Source organism: Calliphora vicina, chromosome 1 (assembly GCF_958450345.1).
Source record: "Calliphora vicina chromosome 1, idCalVici1.1, whole genome shotgun sequence".
NCBI classification, from domain to species: domain Eukaryota; kingdom Metazoa; phylum Arthropoda; class Insecta; order Diptera; family Calliphoridae; genus Calliphora; species Calliphora vicina.
The window spans coordinates 18993162-19011834 of NC_088780.1; the positions used below are offsets into that span (position 1 = coordinate 18993162).

The 18673-nt window shown below is 29.0% G+C and overlaps 1 protein-coding gene across 9 annotated transcripts in view; it reads left to right on the forward strand.

The window, feature by feature from the left end:
- Positions 1-18673, forward strand: part of SNF4Agamma (SNF4/AMP-activated protein kinase gamma subunit) — a 279015-nt gene that overhangs the window by 234440 nt on the left and 25902 nt on the right. Inside the window, exon 1 of one of the 9 annotated variants that reach the window (XM_065498345.1) lies at positions 16317-17215. The exons of 7 other annotated variants lie outside the window; for them this stretch is intronic. In XM_065498345.1, coding sequence (XP_065354417.1) covers positions 16406-17215 — 810 coding nt within the window. In that variant the 5' untranslated portion in view covers positions 16317-16405. Of the gene's footprint in view, positions 1-16316; positions 17216-18673 lie in introns of those variants that run through there. One more of the 9 variants, XM_065498412.1, reaches the window with a different exon arrangement.

Consider the following 18673-nt stretch of genomic DNA (forward strand, 5'->3'; position numbering starts at 1 on the left):
TTGCTGGAATTTTCACTTTTTGTCACTTTTATATATCCGAAATATAAAGTTATTAAACTTTGCTAACGTTTCACGCACTTAAAGATTTTTACAGACATCTCTGTCAAAAATCCGCTTATATTAAAGATTTTTTGGAACTGGAGATGAAAGACGATTGCTTTGAAACGAAAAGAGTGTCGCTTTGCCCAATATAGTCAAATCTCAGCATTAACTGATATCCTTGTCTAGATTAACTTCTTAAGTAATTTCTCTGTGAAACATCCTGGATGTCTTTCATCTCCAGACATTCATTCTTCTGAATAATCAGAATTTCATAGTCTTTTTGGAGCTTAATGCTGAAGCATCACCGTAGAATAATCCCAGGCAGTGAATGTTCATAAATACTTTCTAGTGAACTTTATATCCAATTTTTCTGTAAATCCAACATCAAGTCCGATTGATGCAACTGGGGAAGAACTGTTCATTCCCCAGCACTGCAATAAGTACTCATATATCCAACTTTTTATACTCCAGACGATGTAAAATCAATTTTAACTCAAGGACAGAGTTATCCCAGTCTTGAATTTCCTGTAGCTTAGACTCCTAATGTCATTCCAAAGAGCCAGACATCCTTAATACCTGAAAAAATAAATAATTTCTTTAGAAAACGTTTTGTAAACGAATAATATGAAACCATCATCTGATTGATGAAACTGGGGAAGAACAGTTCAATTCCCACTACTATTCCTACATTGCAAAAGATGTAACGAAATAAATTTTAACTCAAGGAATGAGTTATTACAGTCGTTAATATACTGTAGTATCTGTAGACATTTAACATCAATCCAATGTTAATAAAGAGCCAGACATCCTTAATACCTGAAAAGTAAATGATTTCTTTAGAAAATGTTTCGTAAAACAAAAATATGAAACCATCATCAGATTGATGAACCATTTTAAATCGACTTGAAATACATATGTAACCAATACTTACATGTAATACAATTCTTATTTATTTTTTTCATTGTTATATTCACTTCTTATCACTTTATATTCACACCGAAACTTTCAAAAATTGTCTACTACCGTTTCACACACTTAAAGTTGTTCAGAAACATTTCTGAAAAAAATCCCCTTGAACTTGAGATGGAATACTCTGGATTCATCAATATGTAAATCGATATTTAAAGAATCCTTTGTAATTATTCCAATGTGTTTTAATTTTCCTTTGAGTTCAGCTACTTTTATTCCTGGTATCTTTGTTAACTTCTGAAGTAATATTTATCAGAAACATTCTCAGTATGCTCCTTTGCTAATGAAGATTCAAAACTTCATAGTCTTTGAATGTTACTAAATACTAGTGAACATTTATATCCAATTTTTCTGTGAATCCAATCCGATTGATGCAACTGGGGAAGAACAGTTCATTCCCCAGTACTCCATAAATACTCGTATATGCAATATTTTATACTCCAGAAAATGTTGTAAACTCAATTTTAGACTCCTGTTGCAATTCCAATGTTAATTGAGAGGAAGACATCCTTAATACCTGAAAAAATAAATCATTTCTTTAGAAAATGTTCTGTAAAACATATTAAATGAAATCATCATCTGATTGATGAAACTGGGGAAGAACAGTTCAATTCCCACTACTAATCCTCCATTCGAATTAATGTGAAATTAATTAAAACACAAGGATTGAGTTATTCCATTGTAGCGTTGACATCTAACATCAGTCCAATGTTAATTAGGAGCCCGGTTAGCTGAAAAAGTTAATGGTTTCTTTAGAAAATGTTTTGTAAATTAAAGTATGAAACCATCATCTGATTGATGAAACATTTGTTTAATCGATTAAAATATGTAATAACCAATACTTACATGTACTGTAATAATTATTTAGGATTTTTTATTTTTATTTTCACTTCTTATCACTTATATTTTTTTTAATTTTACACCAAAACTTTTAAAAATTTCACGCTATACGTGCGTGAAATTAAAGGTTCAGAAACATATCTGAAAAAACAATCCGTTTGAACTTGCTTCGACAATATTTAAATCGTCATTTAAAGAATCCTTTGTATTTATTCCAATGTGGTTTATTTTTCCTTTGAGTTCAGCTACTTTATCCATTGCTTCCTTATCAACTTTCTGTGAATCCAACATCAAACCCGATTGATGCAACTGGGGAAGAACAGTTCATTCCCCAGTACTGCAATAACTTTTTACACTCCAGAAAATGTTGTAAAATCAATTTTAACTCAAGGACAGAGTTATTTCAGTCTTTAATTTTTCCTGTAGCTTAGACTGTTAATGTCATTGCAATGTTAATAGGGAGCCAGACATCCTTAATACCTGAAAAAATAAATAATTTCTTTAGAAAACGTTTTGTAAAACAAATAATATGAAACCATCATCAGATTGATGAAATTGGGGAAGAACAGTTCAATTCCCACATAAATTTAAACTCAAGGATTGAGTTATTCCAGTCGTTACTGTAGTTTCTGATAACATTTAACATCAGTCCAACGTTAATTAAGAGCCAGACATCCTTAATACCTGAAAAAATAAATAATTTCTTTAGAAAACGTTTTATAAAACATATTAAATGAAACCATTGCTAAAACTGGGGAAGAACAGTTCAATTCCCCAGCACTAATCCAACACTACAAAAGATGTGAAATCAATTAAAACTCAAGGATTGAGTTATTCCAGTCATTATTTTCCTGTAACGTTGACATCTAACATCAGTCCAATGTTAATTAGGAGCCCGGTTAGCTGAAAAAGTTAATGGTTTTTTAGGAAATGTTTTGTAAACTAAAATATGAAGCCATCATCTGATTGATGAACCATTTGTTAAATCGATTTAAAATATGTAACCAATACTTACATGTACTGTAATTCATATTTTTGTTAAATCTTTTATATTTTTTTCAATTTTCACTTTATAACTTTTAAAAATATACTTTGGTACCGACCGTTTCACGCACTTGAAGATTTTTAAAGACATCTCTGTCAGCAATCCGTTTAAACATGAAATGGAAGACTATTGTTTCGACATTTCACATTGATATTTGAAGAAACTGTTGTATTTATTTCAATGAGTTTAATTTTTCCTTGGAGTTCAATTTTTTTTTAGGTTAATTTTAAATTTTCACATCACAACTTCCAAATAATTGACTATTAAGCCTACTTGGTTACCGTTTCACGCACTTAAAGATCTTTAAAGACATCTCTGTCAGAAATCCTCTTGATTTTGATGGTTGTTCATTGCTTTGAGATTCCAGATCAATATTTAAAGAAACTTTTATATTAATTCCAATGTGATTTATTTTTCCTTTGAGTTCAGCTTACTTCCTTTCCACGTTGCTATTTCCATTACTTCAAGTACATCAATGTACTTTTACAATCGGTTTTCTGCTTGTTTGTGTTCCTGGAATATAAATTTGTTAAATCGTTTTATAATATGTAATCAGCACTTACATGGTATTTTCATTCTTTATTTTTTAATTTTCACACTATAACTTTTAAAAAATTGTTTAGCAATTATAATTTGCTACCGTTTCACGCACTTAAAGATTTTTAAAGACATCTCTGTCAAAAATCCGCTTGAACTTGAAATGAATATTCGAAGAATGTTTTGTAATTTTTCCAATTTGTTATTTTTTTTTCCTTTGAGTTCATTTGATGTAATATTACTTCCATTCCACGTTGCTATTGCTATTTCTCCAAGTAAATCATAATAATGCTTTTCCAATCGATTTTCTCCATGGATGTGAAGTTCTACAATGTTTGCTTGAAGATCAATTTTAAAATAGATTTGAAATATTTATGTAATCGGTACTTACATGTAATAGCATTCATATTTATCTTTTTTGATGGAATTTTCATTTGTATCACTTTTTAAGTTTCACACTATAACGTCAAAAATTTAATTGCAATTATATTTTTCTACCGTTTCACGCACTTAATGATGTTTAAAGACATCTCTGTCAGAAATCCGCTTAAAATTGAGATCGAAAAATATTGTTTCGAGATTCCAGAAGAAACTGTTGTATTTATTCCAAAGAGTTTTACTTTTTTCCTTTGAGTTTGATATTTATTGTCCTTTTCCACTCGGTTGCTGTAAAATGTGTTCTTGAAAATCAGTTTTTAAAATTGGTTTGAAATGTGTATGTACTCGTATGTAAAGAATACTTACATGTTTCTTATTTTGCATTTTGGCTGGTATTTCAATTTTTTAAATCATTTTTTTTTTAATATTTTCACATCACAACTTTAAAATTTTCGCACTTTAATGACATCTCTGTCATAAATCCGCGTGATCCAAGCTACTGCTTAGATTAAAAATTCTTTGAAATCTTGAGATTGATGCGTATTTCCTTGGAACGAGAAGAGTGTCGCTTAAGCAAAGATCCAGGATCTTTGTCCAAATGAACTCTTATTGAAGTTTTTGTTCAATTATTTCTCCCAGTCACACAAAGTCTTTGTTTTAGTTGTTCCTGCATTTCTTTTATCCAGCCATTCTTTCGTAAATGCTTCAATTCCGCAACAGTTTTCTTTCTTCTAGACAGACATCCTGAAAGCAAGTAGAATTTCTGCCAGTCATCCTGAAGCCACTCAAACAGTTCTCGCTAACGTTGCTTCAGATGAATTTAAATTTCATTGTCTCCTTGAGCTTAGATACAAAGACTTGTTGAGGAGTTGTATATTCCTTTCCAGTCGCCATGTATTTTGTAGACATTCCTTTGAGAGTTAAATAGCAGAGTTAATTCTAGCTGAAGAATTAATAATGTGTGTCTAGAAGTAAATGGAAATCCTGTCTGCCTTGTTTGAAACATGTAGATATCCTGGATATTTGTGATCCTCGGTGTCGCAATTCAAGTTTCGATGTCTTCATGGAGTCCAGAGACTAAGTACTTATTAAAATCAATAGAAGTACAAGCAGATTAATTGAAGTTTCTTAGTCTCTTTAGAAAGTCACTAAATCGGAGACTTGGTGATTTTTCTTTCTTGTTTCACTTCTTTGCAAGTTCATCAGCACACTTATTTCAGCTTCATCTTGGAGTTTTCAAATCACTTCTCCGTTCTAGAATAAAAATAAGAAACATGATCCATATTTGTTGAGTGTTTCTAACACACTGATTTTGAGTTTAAATTTGAAACCTTAAGAACCAAAGCTGAAAATGTTTCTCCTAATCTCGAACTACCTGCTGCTACCCAAGGTCAGCTAGTAGTAATAACTTAGGTAGTTGTCTGCCTACCTAAATTAGTTGTGGACCCTTAATTGTTTTGCACATTTTAAAGGGAAACAAACAGTTTTAATCTGTTTAGGGAAATTGTTTGCTGTGGAAATTTCCAACAGCTGGTCAAAATATGTTGGACATACCTGGTTTTCAAATGAAAAATGGCAGATTAATATTTGAAGATGGTAATTAGCATTAATGCTGGTAATAATAATAAAATTGTTTTCAAGTTACAATTTAGGAAATTCAAATTAATATTGAGAAACTACAAACTGTTTACACAGTGATGTAAAAGTGAAGAAAAAAATATGCACGGATGCTCACGTAGCAATTCTGATGTTGGAGTCTATAGATTATGTAAATACTTCGATCACTTTGTAATAGTATTCATAAAGTCGCAACTTCAAGGCGTCATAGATAAGTTATTTTAAAACTAATTTTAAAATTTCCTTTTAAATAGAAAAAAATTTATAAAAATCGGTAGGAAAATGGTTGCAATAGTTTAAAGTCTGGATGCTCCACGATTAAGCAAAATACAGAACTTGCGTGTTCTGTATATTTTTCCATATTTCTACGACCGTAAAGCAGACATTTTCCAACCGATTTTCAAAAAATATTTTTTAAATAAATGAAACATTTTGTGGGCCGATTTCCCCGAATTTAAATAGCAACCGAACCGGGACTGTAACGGATATATTGATGTATGAATCATGTATGTAAGTTATTTGGGGGCTTTGGAAAGTTGATGTCAACAGACAGGCGGACATTGCTATATCCACTCCGCCATCTATAACGATGCAGGAAAATGTGGAAATTACAAACGGAATACCAAACATACCACTCATGGTGAAGGGTATAAAAACATTACTGGATGTCAACTAAATCTTTTTTAAAAATATTACTTTATACTTTAAACAACTCAAGCTCTGGTTCCTTACCCCCCCCCCTCTACCGCTCCAGGAATTTAACTTAAATGGTTTGTTGTTTACATTCACAACACCGGCTGCTTATTTTGTAAATGCATTTCTTAATATAGCGGACGGACATACGGCATTCAAACTGTTTCCGTTTACTAAGCAGGTTGTTGTCATATTGTTGTATTCAAGGTCTCCCTCCTCATTATAATTACTTATGCTGTATGTGCTGTTTTATCCCCCTCCCCCCAATTTGTTTTGAATTTAACACTAACGGCAACTTAGCAATACATGGTTTTATTTTTAAACATTTTAACTAATTTCATTTTATTATAATTTCTTTGCCTTTCCCTATAACAAATGCGTATTTGCTTAAATTTCTTTTTTAATTCAGCTTCTTTTTTCATTTATGAATTAACCTCGAACTTTTATTTAAAGGTTCTTGATTGAATGGGCTATTATACCACAAATATTACATTAGTTTTGTTGTTTTATATTAGTTTTTTTTTTAACATTTAGTTTTCAACCATTAACACTTGAAATAGCTTTGAAGTGAATACACTTGTTAATTAAAAGAAAGCTTTTATAACAAGAAAAAAAAGCTTTTTTTTAAGTAGTATAATGATATAAACAGAGAAATGTTAACAGAAAAGTTTATTATCAAAGTGTGGTGATAAATTGACATGTAGAGGGCGCTGTTGTTAGTAAATTTATTTACTGTTATTAACAGAGATGCCAATATGTAATAAGTAAAAAATCGTCAAAATGTAGTTTTTGTGGTTTGCTAAATTTTTGTGTGGAATATAAATTTGTATAACAGAAATAACTTAAAACATTCAAGTTTTGGCGAGGTTTGTGAGTTTCTTGAAGGGTAGATATAGGCACTATGAACAAGTATTGGGTATTATTGAACATATTAGGACTAAAGGATTATTTTAAATAAATTATTAATTTCTTAAAAATTCATGATTTAGTGATTTTTCGTTAAGAAAAATTTTAAATTTGAATTAGTGTAAAATTCGAAGAAATAATAATATCGTAATAAAATTTGATCGAAAGGTCTTTTAATCAATGGATTTGTAATTATTAATTGCTTTTAGTTAAATATGGAATTTCCCGAAAATGGGGGAAATATGTTAAAAAAAAATTCAGTTTTTTTTAATAAAAGATGCCGTTATTTATCGTTTGCTATATTATTATAGCCTGCTTCACAATAACGAATGAAAATTATCGTTCGCATTCTAAGCGAAAGAAAGCGAATTAGTTTTCTTTCGCTTAGAATTCGATATTTTTATAATCGCGGAGAGAAATAATATCAATGGCCCATAATCATAGTCAAAAATAAAGTACATTTTAAGAGAATTAAACTCGACTTTACTTAAGAGTGGACTTTAGGTCTATCATAGACAAGTTAAAGTATACTTCTGACGCTGAAGTCGACTCTAAATATAAAACTAGCTGAAGTTGTTTTTATCTCGTGTGTTCTTCGCCGAATAAAAAAGTTTAAGTTACAAGATATTGGTAGAGATTTTGCAATTATTGAACAGTTATCAATAAAATTAGTACCAAAATATCGTAATTATTATTAATTAATCTTATCTTTTCCATTTTTCCTCAACAAACAACTTTCTTTAGATGTCCCGGTTACTTTTATTGTTTACGTTTTTTGTTTTTTTTTTAATTTTGTATGTTAGCTGTTCAGCGTTTCCACTTGTCTGTTTTTTGTTGTATATTGTATGAAAATATTTTCTACATTTGCGGTGGCACCCAGTTAAAGTCGGTTCAATTTAAAACATACTCTTACGAAATTGTACTTGAATTCAAATATAACAATTTTAAGGGCTGACTTAAAAGTAGCATAATACTTTCAAATAACAGTGCTGTAATAGCAAACTGTAACATATCTGTGGGCATTATTAACCTTTAACTTATGAGGTGGTGGTAAATTTTACACACTCTCTTCATTTTTTTAAAGTTTTATCAAAAAGGCATGCGAAATAAAGTGCCTGGATTTTTGTTTCAATTAACATTTTGCTTTATTTTTTTAATTTTTTTAAATTAAAATTGTTGTAACTTATTTTTGAAAAGCAAAAATTAAAGGAAAAATGTTTTTTAAAGTAAAATTTTTTGCAAAAATTATAAGGTGTAAAATTTACACCACATCTGTGACTATGTCAAAAATTTTCACGTCATAAGTTAAAGGTTAAATAAAAGCTTTCAGTTGATTTGATCGTATTCGAATATTCGAATTCGAATATTCAGTTAAAGAACATTGTGGAAAGTACACCACAGATGGCGTATGTATTAGTAAGATCTAGAATATTCGAATTTTGACAGTTAAAGAACAATCTGGAGTGCAGATGACAGTGTTATAAATAGTGGCAGAGGTTGCAGTCGTGAGAGAGTTTATCAGAGACGCTTTACGAATAAACATCAACTGAGTGCTGTGTTTTTCAAGTGAATTCGTGTACATTATAAAGTGTCTGTAGTTCTGAGAATTTATAAACGTCTATAAAATAAAACATTGAGTGACTACTTAATTCTGTTGTTGTACCTTTTAAATAAATAAAGAGTTGTTACAATTTTCAAACTACTAAACGGCTTTTATTTGCAATGAAAAGTATCCGGTTTATTTAAAGGAAATAAACCAACGTTTTGAAAAGGTTAAAACGTAACAATACTTTAATTTTGACTAATAAAAAGAAGGTTTTTATTTTAAAGTTGATTTTAAAAAGAACCGACTTTAGTGTTTGACTATGATTATGGGCCAATGCCTTTTAAAAAAATAAAAAAACGATAAAAATAGATACTAGATATCTGTATGGAACTTTTTTCTATTTTATTTCAAATATTATAATTGATATATAAAAAAATAGATCCTTCAAAACAAAAAAAAACGACCAAATTTAAAACAAAAATCAATGTAAATATCTCTTGATATCTAGTATTGTCTAAATGTACAATTTCTTGACATTCAGATAAGATTTGAATTTTTGGTGATTTTTTTTTAATTTTTTGTAGACCAGAGGCTAGCGGCCCATTAGTCCCCTTTCCAACTATTAACCCATATAAATACAAATAAACTCAGAAACACCTCAGCACTGATTATGTGAAATTTCATCAAGATATCTTTAATTGTTCACGAGCTAAAGAATTATTTTCAACAAAAAAAGTTTCTAAATGACTGAGAAGTACAAAATAAATCGCCAAAATAACCAAAACCATTTATTTTGGAGTTGTAGTATTGCGAATTGTATTTCGTCAATTTTGGCGAATTCATGGAGTTTTTGGTATTTTGGCGATTTATTTTGAATATCGGCGTTTTTTCATATTTTGGCCGTTTCTGCGATGAAATAATCATCCAAAACAGTCCATAAATGCCCTACATCGTTTATATATAGGTTATTTGTTTCTTGCGTAGCAAAATAATACAAAAAGTTGCAAAAAAAAACTACAAAATCAAATAAAAAAATCGCCAAAACTTCAAAATGCATTTTGGAGCTTTTTCATATGATTTAACAATTTTTTATATTTTTTATTATTTGCGCAATTTTTTTTTTTGCAATTTAGATTTTTTTCTCATTTTGGCAATTTATTGGGAATTTTGGGGATTTTTCATTAGTCCCCTTTCCAACTTCGAACCCATGTAAATACAAATAAACTCAGAAACACCTCAGCACTGATTATGTGAAATTTCATCAAGATATCTTTAATAGTTCACAAGCTACAGAATTATTTCCAACACAAAAAATTCTAAATGACTGTGAGAAGTACAAAATAAATCGCTAAAATCCAAATTTCACGCTTAATCAATTAATTTTGTGTTCTTTTATTTTTTCCGCAAATTTTTTGGGAATTTAGAGTTTTTTTCTCATTTTGGTGATTTTTTTCCTATTTTGGCGGTTTTTATGCCTTTACCATGATCGATAAGATAAAGGATAGATTAAAAAACAGTCAAATCTCTTATAATTATTTCTTAATTGTCTGTGTTGAAGGAATCATACAAATAGGTCTACAAATGGTGGAATTTTCTCCAGAAAAATCTAAAAAAAATCTCTAGATAATCTTGTGTATAACTGTATTTTCAATAGAAAATGTTTGTATAACAGTATTTTCTATAGAAGTTTTCTGTATAACAGTATTTTCTATAGAACATCTTGTGTATAGCAGTATTTTTTAAAGAAAATCTTCAGTATATCAGTATTTTCTATTGAAAATCTTGTATAGAAATCTTCTGTATAACGGTATTTTCTATAGCAGTCGTCTGTATAACAGTTTTTCTATATAAAATCTTGTGCATAACAGTATTTTCTGTATAAAGTCTTCAGTATAACAGTATTTTCTATAGAAAATCTTGTGTATAACAATATTTTTTATATAAAATCTTGCGTATAACATTGTTTTCAATAGAAAATCTTGTGTATAACAGTGTTTTCAATATATAATCTTGTGTATAACGGTATTTTCTATAGAAGTCTTCTGTATAACAGTATTTTCTATGGAAAATCGTGAGTATAACAGTATTTTCTATAGAAAATCTTGTGTATAACAATATTTTCTACAGAAAATCTTGTGTATAACAGTATTTTTTATAGAAAATCATGTATTTTCTTTAGAAAATTTTCAGTATAATAGTATTTTTTTTATACAATCGTATGAGCTCTTTGTAGTGCAGTGAGAAGTCAATTGGTTACTTTATAGATCGCATGTAATCTAGCGCTAAGACAATTTTCACTTAAGTGTCCCTAAGTAATCTATAGTGTAGTTACTTTAAACTTTTATTTTGTGGTTTTATACAAATTGTATTGATATACAGGCCTGTCACACATTTTATTCGGAATGGTTTCAATTCCGTAGTTTTAGGTTCTTCAGATTCCGTGTAACTTATTAATTCAAAAAATATTTAATAATTTTGTATTTCTGATTTTAATATTAAAACAAAAGTGAAGTTTTTGGTACAGAAATTGATTAAAATTTTTACAAAAACAAAGAAATATCAATTCGATTTTGAAAACTGAATGTGGTTTCATTACGAACGAAATTTTCGTTTAACTTTTTCTGAAGAAGCAAAATGCGGAATTAATTCCACTTTCGATCGGAATGGAATTCTGTGACAGGCCTGATAATTCTCATACAGTTTATTTTCTTTTTGCTGAAGTATACTGACATCCCATCACCTAGCGTGAAGTCAATTGTCACTTTAGTGTCTCTAAATAACCTATAGTGTAGTCACTTTAAAGATTTATTTTGTACTGCATACAGTAGTTATTTTACCCACCAGAATTATTCCATTGGAGAGTTGTCGGATGAAGGTTTGTTTACAGGCAATCGGTTATTGGACTGTTTATGAGATGTTTTTTTAACTAACTATTTGATGTCAATTAAATGTTTAAATAACTAGTTGACTCTATGTAACCGGTATGGGAATCCAATGCGTTGAGTACTGTGGACCAGCCATTAGACAAGCTCAAAAGGGTCAAAAAATAACTAGTCACGTTGGTAGTTATGTAACTTAAATGATAGGTAAAATCACCAGTTCGGAACAGTCGCCAAGAACTGTTGGGAAATGACTGAGATAGGGAAACCAGTTTTTCAATTCTAGTGAAATTTTTGCCTTTAATAAGTTCTGAGTAAATAAAATTTAACGGTGACGTCTGCTTACAAGTGTGCAACTTAAATTATTCTAGCTAAATAAATAATTTTCTTAATTTCGGTAATTTTATAACAGAAATAATAAAATTTGTAAGTTACCTATTAATTTTGGGAACGACTCGTTATAGAGCTCCTCAAATATTTAGTATTTGTTAGGTTTTGGTATTTTTTAATCAAACAAATATTTTATATATGGCAACGCGGCTTTTAGATCTCTCTCTCTCACACAGTATCTGTTTGTTATTCTTGCTCTTTTATTGTTATTTTTTTTAATAACATATTCGTTCTTATTCTTCTTTTTTTCTCTAATATTTTAAAGAAGCAGCTCAGCCCGTTTAAATTAATTTACACCTTCTAATCAATTGTGATTAAGCTATTATCATGCGAATTATCATTAGATTCCTATTTTTTTTTAAACAAATTCACAGGTTGTTTTGACAACTTCATTTAGTTTAGTTCATTTGAAATGCGTCTACTACTGCATGACAGACCATAATTCTTTTGTATTTGAACATTTTTTTTACACATTTTTTTCTTAAGTTTACGTCATTTATTTTAATTATTGATAAAGAATCTTGACTCATATGTCTATATAAAAAAATTATATTTGCTTTTTTAAACACATTCTGCATTCTGTATTTGCTTTAGGAATTTCAAGTATTAAATTAATGACAGATAAAAACAAAAATAAATACAAAATTTGGGTTAATTTTTTATTTTTATAAAGAATAAAGTTCTTTTGCAAAAGATCATCCATCCATGGTAGACATTGTACAGAGTTTATATAGTGGGGGGAAGCAGAGATTTTTTTTGTTGCTCGCCTGTTTTGCTGTGTAGACAAGAACAAATAGCAAAATAAAAACTCACTTGCCTTGAACAGTGGGGCTGAAAGTAGACTTTAGTTCAAACATGTTGGCTTAAAAGGAAAACAAAAAAAATATTTGGCTTAAGTAAATTAAGGAATATTTAGCGAATAATATAATATGGTACAATTTATTAACATTGTGAACCCAAAACTAAATATTGAGTCTATATGCATACAGTGAGTGACAATACAATGGAAACTTTTTTGAAAACTGTATTCCGTAATTTTGGATTAACATTTTTCTTAGAAAAATTCAAATTTACTAGATTTCATATTAAAATTCCTATTAAATTTATAGAACGTAATTATATGGAAACTTTTAAAATTTCAAAATACAAATTTCATAAGATTTTTTTTTTGGTTTCTGACCTATTAATTGAATATTTGGTAATGTTTCCATGTTGATTTATAAAAATGTCATTATGAATTGCAACATTACACTTAAAATATTATTTTTAACCACTGTGCAATGAAATTTGATCTCTGACCTTAAAGACAATTACGATTTGTAGACAAGTTTATTTATTAAATAAATTAAATTAAGCCTACAAAAACTGTACTTTAATTTAAGAATAATCTTAAATTGAACTAAGTTTTACGCCAAAAACTATGAGCTGTGGCAAAAATAAATAAAATTTCTTATGAAAAATTGGTGCGTGCGAGGTTATTTGCCTTAAAAAACAAAACGTTTTACATAAAGCAGTCTTGACAAATAGTCATCAAATACTAAACGTGTAATTTTAATGCATTTTCAATCAGGGATGGCTAAGTTATACGATACCATCGTGCTTTTTTTGGTACTATTTCATATTGAAAAGTACCATGGTACTCTCAAGACTCATTTGATACTTTCAATAAATTTTCAGTATTTGATGTAAGAATAATAATTTACAAATTCCTATGGACTCTGAATGATTTGCTGCTAAAGCTATCTAGTTTCTGTGGAAAATTATGAGTAAAACTGTATTTTATATTCAAAAATCTTGTGTTTCAAAGTATTTTATAAAGAAAATCTTAAATATAACAGAATTTTCTCTAGAAAATCGTGTGTATAACAGATTACAGTACGTGTATTACAGTATTTTCAATAGAAAATCTTGTGTATAACAGTTATTTCTAAAGACAATTTCCTGTAACAGACATTTCTATTAAAAAACTAGTGAATAACAGTCATTTGTATAGAAAATCTCTCATTTCTATAAAAAGTCTTGTATATAATAGTCATTTCTATTGAAAATCTTGAGTATAACCGTCATTTCTATTGAAAAACTTGTGTATAACATCCATTTCTGTAGGAAATCGTCCATATAACAGTCAATTCTATTGAAAATCTTGCGTATAGCAGTCATTTCTATAGAAAACCTTGTGTATAACAGCAAATTCTATAGAAAATCACTCATTTCTCATCTCATTTCAATCTTGTGTATAACAGTGTTTGCAATAGAAAATCTTGTGTATTACAGTATTTTCCATATAAAATCTTGTGTATAACAGTATTTTCAATAGCAAATATTGTATATAACAGTATTTTCTATAGAAAATCTTGTGTATAACAGTATTTTTTACAGGAAATCTTCAGTATAAAATTATTTTCTATAGAAAAGCTTGTGTATAACAATATTTTCTATAGAAAATCTGTGTATAATTGTGTTTTCTATAGAAAATCTATGTATAATTGTATTTTCTATAGAAAATCTTCAGTATAACAGTATTTTCTATAAAATTCTTGTGTATAACAGTATTTTCTATAGAAAATAGTGTGTATAACAGTGTTTTCTATAGAAAATCTTGTGTATAACAGTATTTTCTATAGAAAATCTTGTGTATAACAGTATGTTCTATAGAAAATCTTCAGTATAACAGAATTTTCTCTAGAAAAATCGTCTGTATAACAGTATTTTCTATAGAAACCCTTGTGTATATCTATATTTTATATAGAAAATCTTCAATATAACAATATTTTCTATAGAAACCACACAAAACTTAGCTAATATTAAAATTTTAAATTTTAGTACTCTGAGATTTTTAAAAGTTCTATGTACACGCCATTTCCCTTTAGGATGTATAAAGGACCGCCACACTACATTTTTGTAAATTAGGTTAAGTTAAAAAGACTTGTTTTAACTGAAGTAAAAAAAATAAAATTTTGTGTTTCAATTATATTTATCAGGCCTGTCACACATTTCGTTCGGAATGGTTTCAATTCCGTAGTTTTTATTCCGATCAATTTCATTTTAGGTTCTTCAGATTCCGTGTAATTTCTTAATTCAAAAAATATTTAATAATTCTGTATTTCGGATTTTAATTTGACAGCATTATTTATATTAAAACAAAAGTGAAGTTTTTGGTACAGAAATTGATTTAAATTTTAAGAAAAATAAATAATTACAAGCAAATATCAATTCCACTTTGAAAACTGAAAGTGTCTTCATTCCGAAAGAAATTTTCATTTTACTTTTTGTGAAGAGCAAATTAAGGAATTAATTCCATTTTCGATCGGAATGGAATTTTGTGACAGCGAAATGGTGGTGACTTTTGTCCATCTGTGTAGGTATTTGAGTATTAATTTGATACCGAAAAATATTTTCATTTTCCATGTCTGTTTTCAATGTTTAATTTTCAATTTAATTAAAGAGTTTTTTTATGGATTTAATACCACAGTGCAATCTGCATTATGCTTATTTCTTCATACAGTACCTACTTTTTTTCTTGTTTTCTTTGCTTTGTTTACTTTTGGACTGGCAGAAATTGTTGAAGTTCTTTTAAATTAAAAAAAAAATACAAGAAAAGAAAACCAACAACAACAATTCTGCTTTATTTGTAATTCTTTAAGGTTGTATATATGAATATGTTTTCTTGTTGCTTTTATATACGTACTCAATGCTGTTGTTGTTTTCATTATTTTCTTCATTTTTTAGTTGTACTGTAATTTACTTGTTCTTTCTCCTGTACTCTTTACTAAGTAACAGAGATGGGAGTTTATGATACATCACTGTGATAAATAGCAAACTTTCCAATAAATTAGATACATAGGTTTCTTACTTAACAAACTTTCATTATTTATATTTCAAATAACACAAGCTGCTACCTATTTAATTTTTAAAACTAAAAATCTTTTATTTCTTTTAGATTTTTGAAACTAAATGAATAATTACTAAATTTTCCATCTCTGCCATATAAGTACTCACTTAACTAGCAGAGTGTAATAGTTAAATTGTATTATTGTGTGTTGTTGTTGCTATTGCAATATTGTATGAATGATGGTCTCACTAACAGAAAAACAACACATTGTTTCTGTTGTTGTTGTTTCGATTATTTTATTTATTTATTTTTTTTTTTAATTTTTCGTATGTTTATCTGTTTTTCCATTTGTTTCTGTTGTGTTTTTCTGTGTATTTAGCTTTTGAATACTCTACCGAGTAGAGTAGTCGTCTACTCATTCATTTAGGTTTTGCCAAAAGAAACCAGTTTCAATTTATGAATACTAGTGATCGGACGTTGAACGTGGATTTAGCTTGAAAAAACGAAAAATTTCGCATAAATAGCGTGTATTATACACACAAACACTAGTGTTATTGTGAAATATTTATTTTTTTTATTAATAAATTAATACAAATTGTAAAAAATTAAAAATAATAAAAAAAGAAAAGGAAGTGTTGTTTTTGTGTAGACTTCAAGGTGTAAAATTAAAGAAAGAAACAAACAAAAGAAGTTGTAAATTCTTAAAAGTTTAACAAAATTCTTTGTTTACCATGTTTCGACGTTACTCACTGTTCGATAATACGGCTCCGCGTTTGTCCGTACTACCCCACAGCACCAATAACAGCACTAATAACAGTCGTAAAAATTCCCTGGTCCAAGTGCCCGAAATACGCGTTAGTCAAGCCAGTGGCTTGCCACTGCCAGCTACCAAACAAATCACCGCCCTGCAGCAACGTAAATCTCGCTCCCTTAGCAATTCTCCGGTGTATCGTAAAAAGAAATATGAAAATCTACCCACTCTTATAGATCATTACTACGACTATACCGAGGAAGATTTGGATAATCTGCAAAAGAACGATCAAGACAAACAAAATTTGCACAGAAATTCCCTTGTTAATACCACACAAATTAAAAACAATCATAAGATTTCCAATGAAAATATTAATAACAGTGATGATGATAAGATTGATGGTCTACGGCATTCACAGCACGTAAGCCGCAGTCGCGATAGTAAAACGGATAGTAAAAGCCGTCGTAATTTGCATAGTTTTGGCAATAGTATCGGTCTAACCAGACATCGACGTTTGCAAATCAATGATGTATCCCCCTCAGCGGCCGCCACTACTACAGCAACAGCTGCTTCGAGTGTAATTGGTGGTATTGGTGGTCATTCACTTGCAAAAGAAAATCATTTCAGTGGCGGCAAACCTTTACAGCCATTAGTTTTCAATTCTGCCAACACACAACAGCAGCAGCGTCGCCTCTCTTCCCCCGTTCATAGTTGTTTATTAGTTCGTAGACGTAGTGATTTCTCAGATCCCTCATTTGCGGATTTACCACCATTATTTAATTCAGTTAAGGTAAGTTGTTTGTTTTTGCATTTGTTGAGTGCGTACTTTTTTGTTGTTGTATAAAAATACTGCAAAAAAAACATACACAGAGATTCAAAGAGAGTATAACGCAGGGATGGGTAATTGGGTATTATACAACTTTTTCCATTAAACATGAGCACAATTATGAATATCCTCAGGAATTTTTTTCCTTCACACCAGTTTGTTCCCGGGAAAAATCCTCCTATTGTAAACTCCTGGAGGATACGTAAATAAGAGAGTGGCAAAACAGCAAGATTTCTTATAGAAAATACTGTTATACACAAGATTTTCTATGGAAAATACTGTTACACTAACGGTGTCTTATGGAAATTACTGTTATACTGAAGATTTTCTTTAGAAATTACTGTTATACTGAATATTTTCTTTAGAAAATACTGTTATACTGAATATTTTCTCTAGAAAGTACTCTTATACTGAATATATTTTTTAGATAATACTGTTATACACAAGATTTTATATAAAAAATACTGTTATACATAAGTTTTTCTATTGAAAACGCTGTTATGCACAAGATTTTCTATTGAAAATACTGTAATATACAAGATTTTATATAAAAAATACTGTTATACACAAGATTTTATATAAAAAATATTGTTATACACAACATTTTTTATTGAAAATACTGTTGTACACAAGATTTTCTATAAAAAACACTGTTATACACACGATTTTCTATAGAAAATACTGTTGTACACAAGATTTTCTATAAAAATACTGTTATACTGGTGATTTTCTATAGAAAATACTGTTGTACACAAGATTTTCTATAAAAATTCTGTTATACACAAGATTTTCTATAGAAAATACTGTTATGTACAAGAATCTCTATAGAAAATACTGTTATACACATAAATGTCTTTAGAGAATATTGTTATCCACACGATTTTCTATAGAAAACACATATACTGAAGATTTTCTAAAGAAAATAATGTTATACTGAAGATTTTCGATAGGCAATAGAGTTATACAAACGATTTTCTATAGAAAACACTATCATCCATTTTCTTATCGATTTTCTATAGAAAATACTGTTATACACAAGGGCCCATAATCATAGTCAAACACTAAAGTCGTTTCTTTATAAAAACAACTTTAAAATAAAAACCTGCTTTTTATTAATTTGCAACCATAGTCAAAATTAAAGTATGTTTTAAATTGAACCGACTTTAACTGGGTGCCACCGCAAATGTAGAAAATGTTTCCTTACAATATGCAACAAAAAACAGACAAGTGACAATGCTGAACAGCTAACATACAAAATTAAAAAAAAAAATCCAAAAACGTAAACAATAAAAGTAACCGGGACATCTAAAGAAAGAAAGTTGTTTGTTGTGGAAAAATGGAAAAGATAAGATTAATATCATAATTACGATATTTTGGTACTAATTTTATTGATAATTGTTCAATAATTGCAAAATAACTACC